Consider the following 17,298-nt stretch of genomic DNA (forward strand, 5'->3'; position numbering starts at 1 on the left):
ATCATCATAAGCTCTCTTGTGGGCCTTTTCATAACCTTGCCCACACTGTAGAGTAGCAACGGTAGGGACTACCCAACTCTCCGAAGGGAAGCTGGGTCAGCCAACTCTACTATTCCAGGAAGACTGGTCCTGAAATTAGAGCAGCCTAGAATGTTCCCAGTTGTGATCATAGACTGTGAGCTCAGACTGACAGGGACTCAGAGGTTACACAGGATCCTGTGCTAAATATGAATACATATGGGCCCTAGGTCAGATCAACAGGGTAAATAGTTGATGGTATTTATATATTTTGCTCATGTTTGGGAGCTACTCTCTGCCCAAATCCAGCTTTCTAGCCCTATTCTCAAATCTGACACTGTCTTCCCAGACAATATTTTTATTCCATCTTCATGTTAGCTATCAGGCTCAGGCAAAAATTACTAAAGTCCTGGGCCCCTTAGAACATACCTAAAGTAGGTTTCCTAGCTTATTCCCACATGTATACCACTAATTTAATCTGCTTTATTCCTACCTTTGGGTTCTTGTTTATTGGACAATTTTTCCTGCTTTATATCTTAACACCTTGCAGCCACCAAGTTGCAGATGCTTCTATGATTCCATCCGACTTCCTTGGGTAGATAACTTCACCATTGTGTCCTGAAATCTCACCTCTCTAGAGCCCTACCCCAATAGGGAAATATAGAAACAGGCTGGGGGTATGGATCAAGATGCCAATGTCCATGTTCAGCAAAGAAGCTATTATAAGAGCCAGACCTTCCACCTTATGCACCCTAAAAAGAATTTTGACCCATACTCCCAGTGAGGGATAAAGAATAGGGAAGTTTCCAGTGGAGGGGATGAGACATGGACCTCTTGTGCTGGGAATTGTGTGGAATTATATCCCTGTTATCTTACAATATTGTTAATCATTATTAAATCACTAATTTTTTTAAAAGCTGGCAGAATTCCCAGGAGAAGAAATATTTGGCAGTTTGGGAACTGGCACAGTGGATAGCATTAGACTCAAAAGCATGGGGTCTTGAGTTTGATCATTACATGTACCAGAGTGATGTTTTGGGTCTCTCTCCCTCTCTCTTTCTCATTAATAAACAAACTTTTTTGTTTTTAAGGAACTATTTGTTAAATAGAGTTTATGTCAATGCTTATCAGAGTTTGCTCTAGTCTTAAGAGTCGCATTTTTCCCCCTGGGACACAAGGAAATGGGTTCAAGGGAGTTGATGTCAGAGTTATTGTTAGGACCAAGTAAAGTCATGTGGAACAACAGCTGTTTCAGGCAACTGGATATATATATATATATATATATATATATATATGTGTGTGTGTGTGTGTATACAAATGTATACATATATATATATATATATATATATATATATATATATATATTCAAATCCCTGGGATTATTCTCTTTCCCTCTAGGGCAGCAAGAGGCAGGAAGATATCCCCATAGCCCACAGAGCAGCCCCTCCTTCCTCTCTGGAAGGAGAGAACATGAGTGTGAAGCACACAGAGCTCCCATTTAGCCTTTGTAGCTGCCCGTTCTGCAGATGAGTTTGCTGAGTTCAGAGAAAGAGCAGTGGCTTTGAGTGGCCCACAGATAGTGGCAGAGAGGTACCTTGATGTCATGGAACACACGACGCCGAAATTCTCGAGGGTCTGGGCTGGCTGTGTCTCCAGGGGTGGCTTCTATACCCACTGTGGCCTTGGTGTCCTTGTCTGGCATCTGGGGCTCCTTGATCATTGGCCCTGTGGGACAGCCATGAGGGGATGAGGACAAAGAAGGGATCCCAGAGAACAACCATGGCCTAGACAGTCCCTTCAGGGAGAAAGGACCTGAGTAGCTGGGGAGAATTCAAGTCAAGGTGCCTTTGACCTGCCTAATTCCTAGGTGCCAGAAGAGGCCTTCCTAAGAGGAGATGTGCCCTATGTGCCCCATGTGCCCTCAGGGACCACTGACTCACACATTCACTCTGTTCCTAGGATACGCCTTGTTTCCAGAGAGAAGCTGCTGACCTTGACACATGATGCTCCAGCAGTGGCCCCACTACTGGGGACGCACAGACTTAGCCATTCTTGGGTCTATAAGATGGCCAGGTCCCTAGAGGCAGAGTCTGGGTCTGTCTGGCTTAATCTAGGATCCTACCCACGTGCAAGCTCCAAGTTTGGTCTGTAATCAAAGAATGGAGTCTCTCCAGAGGTATCTCTGCATGCATTCCTAAATGAAGCCATCAGACCATGATGCTGGCTGGGCAAAATGATGGCCAGAGGCCATCCCACCAACCCCTTGCCCTAGAAGACAAACTGAGGCTCCACATGGACTGATGAGCTAGGAGGCCTGATCCCTTGTCTAGTCACATATATCATCTTTCTCCCATGGTACTTGGGGGCTATGTCAATGTCCCCCTCACTGCAGTGGAGAGAGAGCAGAGCTCTGTCAATCATCTCCAGCAGTGTAGTCTCCAGTGTAGTCTCCAGCAGTGTAGTCTTCAGGTCAGTGAGTAGCCACAAAGTCCAACATCAGAAGACTCTACTCTTCCATAGGTTGGAAATCACCTGCAGCCTCCTGGCAGCCCCAGCCTCCTGGCCTTCCTGCCCTCCTGGGGTCCCATGTCCTGCGGAAGCCTCTTCCATTGTTTCATGGGACTCTCAACTCAGGCAGGAGTTTCCCCCCATTCAACAAGCTCCTTCTCGTCCTGAGGTCACTGCTGATCCCAGGAGACTCTTACTCCATTGCCAGACCTGGAAGGCAAACTCAGGATGGGGGCTCCAGAACCCTCTTTGCTCCAGCACCAGCAAAGGTTTTGTGTTCCTCAAGAAGAATATAAGAATTTAAAAATTTGAGATGTAATTCACTAACTATCAAATTTACCCTTTTGAAATACACACTTAAGTAGTGTCTACCATATTCAGAAAGTTGTACACTCTAGTCATTATCAAATTTTAGAACATTTTCATTAACCCAATATCAAAATCCCATCTCCACTAGCAGTCACTCCTCATATCACTCTCCTCCATCTCCTGGCAACTTTCTAACCCTCTAGATTTGTCTAGTCTGAATATTCCATAAAAATTCAGATAAATGAACTATTCAAAATGTGGTCTTTTGTGAATGGTTTCTTTCAGTTAGCATGACATTTCTAAGATTCATCCATGTGGTACCTGATTCCTTCATATGGCCAAAGAATATTCCATTGTATTGACATACATACTACATTTTGCTTATTTATTCATCTCTTGTTGGATATTTGAGTTTCTTGGGGGTACTGTAAACATTCATACATGAATATCTTTTCTTTTTTCCAGACAGAAGATACAGAGGGTAAGAGACTGAAAGGAAGAGAGGGAATGAGAGGAGAGATACCACAACACTGACCCACTGCTAATAGGAGCTTCTTCTTTGCATGATATACCCATATGGTCACTCAGAGCTAAAACCTGGGTCCTTGTGCATGCTAATGTGTGCACTCTTCCAGGTGAGCTATCTGCCAGACCCCTCATGTGTTCATTTTTAATAGACATATGCACACCTTTGGTTTGGACAATATATCCTGGAGTGGAATTCTAAAGAACTACCAAACTGTTTTCCAAAGTAATGGCATCATTTTATAGTCCTTTCAACAATGGCTTCTGATTCTATTTTCTCTACTTTCTGATGTATACTTATTCATGTCTGTCCTCTTTATGATAACCACTTCAACAAATATGAAGTGATAGTTCCTGTAGTTTTGATGTATCTTTCTCTAATGACAAGGATCTTATCTAATGATAAGAATCTTTTCAAGTGCTTACTGACCACTTGTATCTGTCCTTTGGAGAAATGCCTGTTCAAATAGCTTGAAGAATGGTAAGGAAATAAAAACTCACATGATTAAGGTGGCGTGCCTTGAGAGGCATCAAGTTCATAAGAAACAAGGGACTATAGAAACAAAAGTGAGGAGGTTAGTGGAGTGGAGGGTGTGTGTGTGTAACCCTGAGCAGGTCTCTTTGAAGAAGAGGACCTGAGGGTTCAGAGCAGCCTGCAGTCTAGTGGAGACTGGTGGGACTGTTTGAGCCCCAGATCCTCTGCCCAGCAGAGACCAGTCACAGAAGTTTGCTGACACTTTAGTGCACAACACCGTCACACTGCTCTCCTGTGCTGGCTTAATCATACCTGTGCTGCTGACCAGGTGCTGTGGCTCAGGAGGAACTAGCCTGCTGGCTAACATTCTGATCAGCCTGACAGCCCTCAACCCTCCCCACACAGCTCTGCGGAGGGAAGAAATGCACTGCTTGTCTGAGGGCCAGCCTGACAGAACCTAGTCAAACCACCTGGAAGGCCACAGAGCTCTCCCATATGGGACAGACTGGCTAGGGGGTGAGGCTGGAGCTGAGAGGCCAGGAGGGCACAATCATTGACCATCCCCCAGGGAATGCATGATGGAGGGGTGGCCGAGACCTCAGCAATACTGTGACTCCCCTCAGAAGACAGCTCCCAAGCTCTGGACTGTGTGTGCTCCTCATATGACAGACCCACATAGCCCTTCTTTTCCTCTGAAAACTTTGTTGGGAGGTAGAGAGGTGAGGAGTCAGGCTTCCAGGAGAATGGGGGATGAGGTGAATGAGGGAGAAGCAAGGAGTCAAGCCCTGGGAAGAAAGTTCAAGCCTATTCATTTCCTTCCCCCATAAGCAGCCAAGTGTTGAAGCCCCAGGCAGGCTGGTGGTGGTAGAAGCCCACAGCCCCCAGAACTGTCAAGCATAGGTCCATCTGTCTTTCTGGAAATCTGTCTATTCAGGAGGTCTACCAGCCACTTGCCTATATCTGCTGGATAAACTCTTCAGCCTTTTCATCTGCAAAGCAGGCATAGTAACCTTGACTTCCCTCTTCCTGGTACAAAAAGCTCCAACTGACAGCTGGAGCTGTGCACCCACATTCAGCCTGGGTACTAAAAGCCTGAAACCACAGCGTACCTTCTGCATCAGCTTGACTCTCCATTGTCTTCATTAGCTTTTGTTTTCCCCTTCTTACTCTTCCCAGGCTGGAAATGGTTTGATTGTTCATTACAGGAATTTACTAAAGACCAAGCCACTCTTGCAAAGAAATGTCATCAGCAGAGTATGCACCCTCAAGTCCTCAGAGTCTCTCCCCTCCTCCAAATCCTCGTTTTGCTGTTTTCACCAACAAATCTCAGAGTGTGACATCCAGGTTCTTATCTAATCATAGTTCAACTTCGCTCCTAACTCCCACCTCTACCACCCTGCCCTGCACTAAAGGATCAACTGCAAACATCTAACTAGAAACTTAGTAAATATTAACCTTGCAACACCACCAGAGCATTAAAAAGTGACCCTGGGTCCAAACTTCCAGGGGGTTAAAGAATAGGAAAGCTATCAGGGAATGGGATGGAATACGGAGCTCTGGTGGTAGGAACTGTACCCCTCTTATCCTATGGTCTTGTCAGTATTTCCATTTTATAAATAAATAAAATTTTTTAAAAAAATAAGTGACCTCTCTTATCAAAGTAAAAGTTCTTTTTTTTTTTTTTTTTTTTACCAGAGTACTGCTCAGCTCTGGTTTATGGTGGTGCAGGGGATTGAACCTGGTACTTCAGAGCCTCAGGCATGAGAGTCTCTTTGCATGACCATTATGCTACCTACCTCTGCCCAGACATTGTCTTATCTTATCAGTATCAGAAATTCAAGCAATTGGCTATCTAAATACATCAAACATCTATGGAAAGAGCTACAGCAATATATTAACAGCAACACAGTAATATTAGGGAACTTAAACACCCCACTCTCTCAACTTTACAGATAATACAGGCATAAAATCAATAAAGAAATGAGGGAGCTAAATGAAGACATAGATAAACTATTGTACATTTTCAGAGTGAAAATGGTGATTTCACCATTTTAAGCCCATTTTGGATGGAGCTTGAAGAAATCATGTTAAGTGAAATAAGTCAGAAACAGAAGGATGAATATGGGATAATCTCATTCACAGGCAGAAGTTGAAAAAACAAGATCAGAAAAGAAAATACTAAGCAGAACTTGGACTGGAGTTGGTGTATTGCACTAAAGTAAAAGACTGGGGTGGGTGGGGAGAATTCAGGTCCTGGATCAGTATAGCAGAGGACCTAGTGGGGGTTGTATTGTTGTGTGGAAAAATGAGAAATGTTATGCATCTACAAACTATTGTATTTGTTGTCGACTATAAAACATTAATCCCCAATAAATAAATAAATAATTTAAAAAAGAAATTCAAGCAATATAGGGCACAGCAGATGTTGAGTAAGAACTCGGCACTTCCCAGGCAGGTATCAGTCTTTCTGTTGGCTGCCAGCTCTGCAGAGAGAGTTGGCCTGTCTCCAGACTGGCTCTGTGGCAGAGAAGGTATGTTGCTGCTTCAAGAACCAGAGAATCCAGAGGAAGCATGACAGGAGAGCACGGGGGAGTAGTGGGGGACAGTTTGCAGGAAAGTTGGGAGGAAGAGGTACTTAGAAGAGTGCAGGAAGTGGTGCTTATAAGGGGGGCTGCCCTTGACCCATGCGGGATCAGTCTCCCCAAGAGGGTACAGTAGACTTTATCTTTTATTCTCTTTTAAACATTATTTATTTATTATTGCCACCAGGGTTATTGCTGGAGCTTGGTTCCAGCACTACAAATCCACCACTCCCAGTGGCCTTTTTCCCCCTCATCTTTTTTCTTTCTATTTTGCTTTGATATGACAGAGTGAAATTGAGAGAGGAAGGGGAGACTGAGAAGGAAAGAAAGAAAAATAAACACCTACAGACCTGCTTCACCACTTGTGAAGCATTCCCCCTGCACATAGAAAGTGGAGGCCCAATCCCAGGTCCTTACACATAGTAATATGTGTGCTTGACTGTTTCACCACCACCCAGACCTTTTTCAATATGTCCAAAGCAGACACCTTGCAGTTAATGTTACCTTGTAGGCAGAAAGTCCATTACCTAGGAATTCAGTTTCTCTCCAGTTAAGAGAAATAAATAATTTAGAGCATAAGTGGGAAGCTCTGTCTTTATTTCAGTTCTAGTTTCTTTTAAAAATTTTATCTTTATTTATTAATTAGATAAAGGCAGCAAGAAATCAAGAAGGGAGGGGATGATAAAGAAGGAAAGAAACAGAGACACCTGCAACAATGCTTCACCACTTGCCAAGCTTTCCCTCTGCAGGTGGGGACCAGGGGCTCAAACCTGGGTCCTTGTGCACTATAGCATGCGCACTCAACCTGATGAGCCACCACCCAGCCCGTCAATCCTAGTTTCTAATCAAAGCAGAAATCCTCATTCCCTAAGCTCTTGCTCTCTTCTCTAACTGAAAATGCCATTGCTGCCCCTTTCCTGTGCCCTAGGAGGATGTTTGGGAGGTGGCATTCAGGTGTAGGCTCACCAGTGAACTCAGTCCTTGATGTCCCAGGTCCTTTGCACAGGACAGTAACTCCCTGGTTTTCTCATTTCCTTTAGGATTTATAGCTATTTTGAAATCTCTATTTCACATTGCAATTAACTTTCAGCTTTTAAAAAAATGAATCTGATACTAATTTTCTGGCTTGTCCACCCTCAGAAGAATGGAGTGTGTGTGGTGGGGTGCTGAAACATGTTGGCAACGTTGCACCTCACACAGCACACTCACCTTGCTCTCCTTTAGCTGCTCAGGCTCTGGGTGCAGATGGGGTGAGAGAGGTACAGTCTTCCCCAGGACCCTTGAGCGGGTAAAATATCACAGCCTGAGCTGTAACCCAGGTTTGCCTGATGCCTGGATTCCAACAGCAACCACAAGATGATGAGAGTCTTAAAGAAAATGTAAAAATAGTTTCTGGTAGCCTTTTCTTATTCCAGCTTGGCTTCCCTGCTTTATTTTCACAAGGTGTTTATATGGAGGCCATCTGCTCTTCTTCCAGCCTGTACTGTAACTAGTCAGTGAATTCATTAGTCCATCAACACTCTCCTCTGATGACCACACAGAGCATCATCAGGCAAGGCTACAATGATAAATGAGGTGTAGGAGATGAGCGAGAACTCACCAGGCAGGGCACATACCTTGCCATGCATGTGGCTCAGGTTTGAGCCCTGGCATCACATGGGAAGTGTCATGGTACTGAAGGAAACTCTGGTACAATGGACTCTCTCTCTCTTTCTCTCTCTCTCTGTCTCTCTATCTCTCTCTCTCTCTCAAATTGAGAGGGGAGGTAGAGATGGAGAGAAAGAGAAAAAGAGAGACACTTGCAGATCTGCTTCTCTGTTCATAAAGCTTCCTCCTGCAGGTGGGGAGTAGGGGTTCAAATCTGGGCCCTCACTCATGGTAATGGATGTGCTTAACCAAGTGCGACACCATAGGGCCTCTCCCTCCCTCTCTGTGTCTCTCCTTTATCTGAATAAATAAAGTCAGTTGTCATAGGAGCTTATGAAATTATGCAAGTACAAGGCACTGAGACAAGATAGATAGATAGATAAATAGATAGATAGATAGATGATAGATAGATAGATAGATAGATAGATAGATAGATGTGAAAACAGCATGTAGTACCTAGCTCCAGGGGACCTGATACCCTGATATGATGGGAGTTCAGGAGTTATAACTAAGGTTCAGATCTAAACTTTCAGGAATAATACGTTGAAAGGCAATGACATAACTTCAGAATGTTTTACTTTGCCCCTCAGCTAAGATATAGATCTTGGATCACTTAGACCCCAGGCAGACTTGGACTAACAATTAGTTCTCTCTGAGCCTTGTACATGACATCAAAAAGCATTGCCTCTCAGCTTGCACAAGGATAGAAGTCCTTTGTTATGTTTTGGATGTTTTCCAAAATTCACTGGGGAGTCCTCCTTCAGGACAGATACCAGGTATCACTGTGGGGAGGCTCACCAGTGTTACTCTCATCTCTTGAGAGCCCTGAAGTAGCATGGACCCCTCTGAGCTGTGTTCTGTTTTGTCTTGTCCCCATGAAGACCTTTTTGCTTTTTCCCTAATCATTTCCTTCTGCAGAAGGAAGGCCCTACCCCATCCCTACCACCACCCATTCTGCCAGGGCTGTAGAAGGGAGTAGAGATTACATGCTGGAGGCTCTGATTTCTGGGTCAGGTGGGGGAAATTTGCTTAATGCAGTCTTACTGATTACTTTTTTAAAAAAAATGTGAATTGCCAGCATTAAAAAAATCAGGACACTTAAGATAAGCAAAACAGCTCACGTGGATAATATGTCTGCATTCTAGTAAGGAGTTTTAAGACTATAGAAATATGAGAAAGGTTGCAGCCCAGGATGGAAGGTTCTGGAAGATTTCCTGGAGGAAGAAACACCAAGGGGGAAAGGCAGGGGCATAAACATGCAAAGATTGCTAAGGGAAAGAAGGCCAAATGCTGAGGTCTGGGCAGAGGGGTAAGGCTGGGGAGTCAAAGAGTCAAGCAAAAGAGCTAGGCTTTGTTCTGAGCTCAGTGACAAGCCCAGATCTAGGTTTGTAGGAAGACCTCTGTGATTGTGCAAGAGTGGAAAAGGCAGTCGGTAGGATAGGGTCAGGAGAGGGAAGAAGAGCAGAGTCCAGCGGAGCCAGTGGCCAGGCAGTGGCACTGGTGATAAAGAGGAGTGAGGGAGGTGGAAGGACAGGCATGGTGGAAGTCAGTTGTAAAGTGCAGGAGGCCAGGACTCCTTGGGACAGGAGAGCAGGATGATGTTCAGTTTTGTGCACTCCCATCAGGATGGTGATAAACTTAGGGGACCAGAGGGAGCCATAGCACATGTCCAGGAGGAGGCTGCGAGATGACACAGACATATCTCTGAGAGCCTGGGAGGTAACAAGCCAAAGTGGGCACACTTGCCCCGTCTCACCACGTGTCTCACCAAAGAGTAGGGCAAAGGGAGGCAGGGGGAGCCATCCCAGCACTGTGCTCAGATGCCAAGGTGGAAGGAGGAGGAGGTAGAATTACCAAGGGGAGATAGCATTTCTGGAAAACCCAGAAGCCTGCAGCACTGACACCCACAGCCCAAGCCTGGGAAGGAAAACATTCCTGGTAGCAGGTGTTGGGCAACCCACCCCTTGAATGATGGCTGACAGGTGCCCTCTCTGGAGCTGTTGGGGTGGCAATTCCCCTGCTTCATTGTGGCAATTCCCCTGCCTCAAGCCCTTGCTGCCTCCCAGAATGCCCTAGTTTCCCTTGGCCCGCTGCTTCTGCCTAGCTCCTGCAGCCCATGACATCTACCTCTCTGTCCAGCTTCCCTTGTTCAGGTGTTTCCAAGTGGGGCAGGAGTTTTTTACCTGGGTCCTTGTGAATGGTAAAGTATGCACTCTACCAGGTGAACTTTCTCCTGCTCCCCGTAATGTCTCCCTCTAACAGCCTGACTCAGCAGTGAATTGCTCCAGGGAAAAGTCTATCCCATCTTGTGTCCAGAAAGCCACATCAGGTTCTTCAAGAATCCCTCTGGGTTGGAAAATTTTGGAGGCAGATACTTGGTTTTGAGCCATTAGGCTGCTTAGTTCTCCTCTCTAAACTTCAGTTTCCTTTTTGGAAGTGGGAGAAGTGTGGTCATTGCTGCTTTTACTAGGATTAAAGGCAGATGCCCTGATCACTGCTTTCAGTTCTGGGAGACAAGTGGAGAGGTGGCAGTGACCTCCCACAGGGTTAGAGCCAACCCTCTACTCCCAAATCAGCCCAGCTGCAACAGTGTGTTAGAAATTTGAGCCTCAAGGAAGTTAAAACCAAGGAAGCACTCCCCCATCTCTCTAGAACAATGGTGTCTGATCCTGAGAAGTGCATGATGTTCCTCCCAATTCACCCTGTCCTCCCCACCCCATCCCCACCCCCTGCTTGCACACACTGTACTCTGAGCCCCAGAAAACCATGTCTCATCTTTCAAGGCCTGACCCAACTTTTTTTTTAAAAAATTATATTTATTTTATTTATTGGATAGAAAACAACCAGAAAATTGAGAGGAAAGGGGGTGATAGAGAGGGAGAGAGACAGAAAGATATTTGCAGCCCTGATTCACCATTCACAAAGCTTTCCCCCTGCAGGTGGGGACCAGGAGCTCAAACCCAGATCCTTGTACATTGTAACATGTGCACTCAACCAGGTGTGTCACCACCCAGTCCCCCAGCTTTAAGTCTGAGCTGAGCTGAAGGAAGAAGAAAAGGCTGGTGAGGGTCTACAGGGGGATAAGTTCAGAGTGGCTGGGGGTAGCATGGGCACCCTGGTCACTCCAGTATGGCCTGGCTAGGCCCTCCAGAGGGAAGAGTCAAATACAAGAAGGTGAGGGTGTCTTTGGGGTAATGGACTTGGCTATCATTTGGGGGAACTTTCTTCTAGTAGGACCTTTGAGTGGTCTGCTAGAAGGGCAGTCCAGGTTTGAGGCCCAGCTGCTGTAGGCCTTCCAGCTGTCATTCTTGAAGGCTGTCCAGGCAGGGAGGGCTGACCAGCTCTTTCTGGTGGTTTCCATGCAGGATCAGGGCCCTGTGCTGGGATTTTCTGTTCCTGGTGCTGTCCTGGGCTGCCCCAACTAGACCAGAGGTGACCCCCAAATTTTGAAGACCTATGGGGGGCAGCAAGGAACCCTGAACACACAGGGAATCCTGTGTCCTTAGGCCAAAACAGCCTGAGGCTTAGAGGGAGGGGGCTACACTCCCCAACTACTAGTCCCACCCAGACCTTCTCAGTGCTTACTCTTACTCCCCTGAGTGTCCAAGCCTTGAGAAAAATAGGCTTTCAAAACAGGTCAGAGGGGCCAGGGAGTTCACTGAGAACATTAGTGCATAGGACTTATATGCCTGAAGGCCCAGGTTTGATTCCATACACTGTTGGGAACACTTTTTTATTGATGGTGAGGAAAAGGAATTAATAAGTCATGAATGTAATAAGCACACAGCTGATGTCATGACCTATAGCAAAACACATCAACTCACAAGGGTAAGGGAGGTTCCTTAAATAAGCATCTTCTTGCCTCCCTTCCACTGTTTCTGTCTAACTGTCTCCCTGGACCCATGTGATGCTATTCTTCCAGGACCCACACATGTTATAGATGAACATTGGGCAACTAAGTTTAAGTATCAGTGGCTCCTGCCACATGTCTAACCATCCTTTCTACTGAGTATTTTTTCCACTCAGTCATTATTTATCTAATAAGTCCCATTTTGATAAGCCCCAAACAAAAGCCCAGCAGGAGTTTTTTTTATATTTTATTAGAAGGAAGTGACATGTGCTAGAGTTGAACAGTGCTCTGGTCTCTCTCAGAAAGCAAGAGAGAGAAAAAGAAAGAGAGAGAGAGAAAGAAAGGAAGGAAGGAAGGAAGAAAGAGAGAGAAAGAAAGAAAGAAAGAAAGAAAGAAAGAAAGAAAGAAAGAAAGAAAGAAATTAAAGGAAGAGAAGCAGTGGCAGGAGGGAGAAAGTAAGGAGGAAGAAGTTAGATTAGCACAGTAGCTTGCCTGGATAGTGCACCTGTTGCTTCACATGCATCCAGTCCAGGTCTGAGCTCAGCCCTCATTGTAGTGGAAGCAGCTTTGGTGCTGTGGTCTCTTTCACTTTCTCTCTTTATATCTAAAAAAGTCAGCCCTACATGTCCCTGAGATGACATAAAAATAAATAAAACGTGGTCCAGGAGGTGGCACAGTGGGTAAAGCTCTGGACTCTCGAGCATGAGGTCCTAGGTTCAATCCCTGGCAGCACATGTATTAGAGTGATGTCTGGCTCTTTCTCTCTCCTCCTACCTTTCTCATTAATAAATAAATAAAATCTTTTAAAAATAAATAAATAAAACAAGTTGAGAGGAGGAAGGGGATACCATGGTGTGTGTGTGTGTGTGTGTGTGTGGTGGCAGGGATGGAAAGGTCAGGGAAGAGTTTACCTACTGGGCTGCAGTTACTCACCCCTACTGGGTCTCGGGAATGGATGGAACCTGTCCCTCATGGCAGAAAGCTCCCTGCCCAATGAGGACAGCCTTGCTCACCCTCATTTTAGCACTAATGTTTAGGGCTGTAGCCCCCATGAGGGAGAAAAGGAACATTTTCTTTAACAGACCACTGTTCAGGTGTGTCTTATAGTAGTGCTGGGGACTGAACCTGGGACCTAGGTACCTCAGGCATGAAGGTCTTTTGCTATCTTTTCACCCAGAGACCATGCTTATTTGTCTCCTCCATCCCCAGGGTGCAGCTGAGACGGCTGACTAGGCCTTACAGGAAGGTCTCTATCCCATTGCTCTCTCCAGGGCATAGCAAGTTTGCCAACACAGGAGAGGGCCAAGTGTGTATCCTGGCCACTCCCTCCAATATGGAGTCTAGGCAAACCCCCCAAGCCCTCCACCACCAACAGCCCTCAGCCCCCCACCTCCCACACAACCTGCCCCTATGCTCACAGCTGCCTGAAAGCTGGCCCAGGAGGCCAGGTCCAGTCTGAAGGAAACAACTGTTGCACCCCACCCATTGCAGTCCACAGCACCCATAGAACAGCTTGCTTTGTGGGGAGCCAGTGGAGAAGTGGTTGGAGGCTAGCCAGCATGGGAGAGGAAGTCTCAAGGGCAATGGCACAAAGAGGAAAGGCTTTGACTCCAGGCGAAGCTGACTTCTGGCTTCCATAACATCCCACTGCTGCAGGCCTGCTGGGTGACCTTGGGCCAATCCTTTGCTCTCTCTGAGCATCTGCTTCCTCACCTAGTCACAAGATGGAAGACATCTCTGTATTCTCACGAGGCCTGTATGCATATCTGAAATTTGAGCCTCTGGTTGTTGATTCTTTGGCCCTGCCTTGCACCCAGCTCACCTTTGCACCCAGACAGCTAGAGAGAGCCTCCTCAAAACACCCCCAGAAACAAGGGAAGGTGGATGATGGAGGGAGGATATGGGAAGGAGGTTATCTCTTCCTGGAGGGGTTGGTGATTGCAATACTTAGAAAACAGGATGAGGCTGCAGTTCCAGTGCCTTCTCAGTGAGAGAAAGGCAGGGGAGGTGCCGAGAAATGGGAAGGGGGCTTCTAAAGTCACAGTGGCATCTGCCTGTGAGATCACTGTCCCTCAGAATGGGTATTTGTGCTGTTGCTCAAGGATATGTGTCAACTCATGGGGGCACTGGGCTGAAAGCCACACCCTATCATGATTCTTGTTTCTGGTTATGCCTGGTATCTGCTCCTGGCTGGTACAGCAGGGCTCTTGTTCTACCTGAGGCCTACCTGCAGGCTCTGTCTGTATCTGCGCCCCAAGTGTCCTCAGCCATTGTGGGGGGACAGGCAGGAAGGGGAGCCAGACTAGAGCTTAGGAGGTCAGTTAGAAGTTGGTCTGTTGCTTGTGTGGAAGGAGGTAGAGGACCACCAGAGAACATACCAGAGTTGAGCCCTGCAGAGATCACTCACCCTCTCATCCTGAGCTCCAAAGGCTTGGTTGGCTCAGATAACATCTCCGGCACCTGACCTCACTGTCTTCTCCCTGGAGCTCCAGAGAAAGTTTGTGCACAACCCTTCCTGCCTGGTCATTGTCTCCTAGCTAGGGAAGCCCTCAGCACGGTCTCCCAGCCACTCCCAGAGAAAGCCTGGCTTTGCTCTGATGGGCATCCATCTGAAGGCCCTTATTTCCCTCCTCCGCCGCGGTTTCCCTCCTCCGCTGCTGGCTTGCCCCAGAAGAGCAGGGTAGGGCCTGTCAGGACCTGTGTTGTCCTGCCCTCTCCCTCACTGCAGGGCTCCAGGCTTGGCTTCTGGACACTTCCCCTGTGGCTTCCTTCTCACTCTACAGCCCAGACAAGGTGGGCGTCTGCAGGTCCCTCTCTGATTCTGGTTCCCTCCCATGTGTGTCTTGTGGGTTGTTTGCCTGCAGAACTCTCTGTGTAGCTCTCTCACCCTCTCTGCTCTCCTTGAGTTTCTCCACCTCCTCAGCAGCCCTCTTTTGTGCTTCTCTGCTCTTCTCAGCTCTCTCACAGTACTCAGGTCCCTGTCACCCTGGCCCCTGCAGACACCTGTGGACCCATGTTTTCTCCCTCTGTCTGTCCTTCTGTCCTGGTGTTTGACTCTGGATCTTTAGACTTGTTCTGTCTCCAACTATACCATCTTGATCTTTCTTTGTCTTCTGTTTTGTCTGTTGTTGCCTTTCAGAGAGGAGGAACAAGACTCAGTAAAAGTATTCGGACTCTCCTTTCTACTAGACTCTGCCTCTTCTAGAAGGTTAGACTGGGTTCAGTAACTAGAGTTCCTTCCCTCACACAGGTCACTCACCTGATCATTCAACACACCTCAGTTAGGTAGGGAACCACCAGTTTCCCCTCCCCCACGCATCCCAGCATACTTGTTTGACTTCTGCAGCCTCACCCTTTGGGAATGTAACCCTCAGATTCTCTTTCAATACCCCTTTCTAACTGTCTGGACTTACCTATTCTGGGTACCATGGGTGCCCAGGTATGGTGTGTCCAGCCACTTGTCTCTGGACCAAAACTCTGCAGGGGCCAGGGAGCAAGAGCTGACTGTAGACAGCAGCAGGCAAGCCACAGCAGGCTTCAATAACCAGGGTGGAGACTGGACACTGGGCAGGGCCCACAGGGGCTACCACGTCTCCCAGGCCCAGGGTAGAAAATCCTGCAAACTTGACCTCCCTGTCCAGGTGCCTGTCTCCCTCTGCCACTTGTTCCTCCTCTCACCGTGAATTCCTCTGAAGTGGGGCTGGGGCAGCCTGGGCCAGAGCTGTGTGGGAGGCTGGGTTTGTTTAGATCCAGCCCCACTGATGGGAGGGGCTGCTCTCAGCAGTTCCTTTGGATGGTCTCTCCTGAACTGTTAGCAGCAGAGAAGTACAAAGCAAAGGCTCCCAAGCCCGGGGGGCACTCAATCCTGATACCTGCTTCCTGTCTGGGCTACCATCTCCATCTGAGCCCCTTCCCCACCAAGCTCTTGCTCCTAGCACAGAATTGTGGTTACCTCTATGAGCCACAAGTAACCTACCGTCCCCAACACTGTCCTCCTTCTCTGAGTCCTTGTCCCCTTCAAGCTCTCATGCCTTCTTACTGAACCCCTATCATCTTTCAGAGTGCCAAAGACCCAGGATAAGGAGGTCTCCTGGGCTAGCTTGCCTGTGGGCTCACAGTGGCATCATCACAAATCAACCATATTGGTGGCAAGGGGTGGGAGGCATGTGGTAGGGGGCAATATGAAATTCCCAGAATTTTCTAGAGTGAGTATTGAATAAGGAGACCTTGGAGTCAGACAGACCTGAGCTTGTCTCAGTCCAGTCATTTGCAAGCCTTGTGGCCAAGTTCTGTCATCAGAATAGAAGGGAGAGTATTCCTCACTTGCAGGACTGCTGTGACAGTTGAGCAAGTGGGAAGGGAACTAAGTATGGAGGGAGAGCTTGGAGCAAGGTAGTGAGAATGGAAATAAGCCCCTTTGCCTATTCCTGTTTGCTCTGTACAGTTACCACCTGGCCCATCTATGGACCCTGTGGGCCAGGTATTTATGCACCATTTTACAGGTGACACTTTGAGTCTCAACAACTATCCAGAGGTCACCCTTGACCTCTTCAACCTCGAGCTTAGCTGGAACCAGACTTGTTCCTCCACCAGAACTACATTTCTAAGAAATACCAGGTCTCCCCAAATCCAATAAACAGTTTGAGGAGTAGGGCCTCTGCATGGGGTAGAGATAACGGCTTGGAGTCTGAACCAGGCTTCCTTTTTAAATTTTTTTAAATTTCTTTATTGGGGAATTAATGTTTTACATTCGACAGTAAATACAATAGTTTGTACATATAACAATACAGCCCCCACTAGGTCCTCTGAATCAGGCTTCCTAATAGCTGTATGAGGTTACCTACCAGTAGGGAGAAGGGACATCTCTGGAATAATCCCAGATATGTCTAATAAGAAGTAGGTGCTCAATATATATGCATTGCATAAATGGATGAGTCTTTTGGAAACTGGAATTGTGCACAGAGGAAGGTCAAATGTTAGCTTGGACTTTCAGGAAAAAAAGTTTTTTTCGAAAAAAAATAATGGGGGGCCTGGTTGAGTGCACATGTTACAATGTACAAGGACCTAGGTTTAAGCCCCCAGTCTCCACCTGTAGGGTGAAAGCTCTGTGAGTGGTGAAGCAGTGCTATTAAGTGTCTCTTTGTCTCTCTTCCTTTCTGTCTGCCCCTTTCCTTTTGGTTTCTGCTAGAAAGTATTGATTTATAACCAATAAATAAATAAAGAGTAATTTTTTTAAAATGATGGAAGGAGAAAATGTAAAAATGGAGAAAGAAGGACAGAAGAGGAGGGTGGGTTTGGGTGAACCCCGCCAATGGCAGCATGATCTTACTTCATTTCACATATGATTTCTAACTAATATATCTTTCTTTCTTCACACACACACA

At 46.7% G+C, this 17,298-nt stretch overlaps 1 protein-coding gene across 2 annotated transcripts in view; it reads right to left on the minus strand.

The window, feature by feature from the left end:
• The window catches only part of SLCO2B1 (solute carrier organic anion transporter family member 2B1), a 46,847-nt gene extending 31,253 nt beyond the window's left edge, over window positions 1-15,594 (minus strand). The window contains exons 1-2 of one of the 2 annotated variants that reach the window (XM_016186920.2): window positions 15,328-15,594; window positions 1,613-1,743 (exon numbers count right to left, since the gene is read on the minus strand). In XM_016186920.2, the coding sequence (XP_016042406.1) occupies window positions 1,613-1,743; window positions 15,328-15,343 (147 nt within the window). In that variant the 5' untranslated portion in view covers window positions 15,344-15,594. Of the gene's footprint in view, window positions 1-1,612; window positions 1,744-4,944; window positions 5,244-15,327 lie in introns of those variants that run through there. The other variant, XM_007520261.3, reaches the window with a different exon arrangement.
• Between the last annotated feature and the right edge of the window lie 1,704 nt (window positions 15,595-17,298).

Source organism: Erinaceus europaeus, chromosome 17 (genome assembly GCF_950295315.1).
Source record: "Erinaceus europaeus chromosome 17, mEriEur2.1, whole genome shotgun sequence".
Taxonomy (NCBI): Eukaryota; Metazoa; Chordata; class Mammalia; order Eulipotyphla; family Erinaceidae; genus Erinaceus; species Erinaceus europaeus.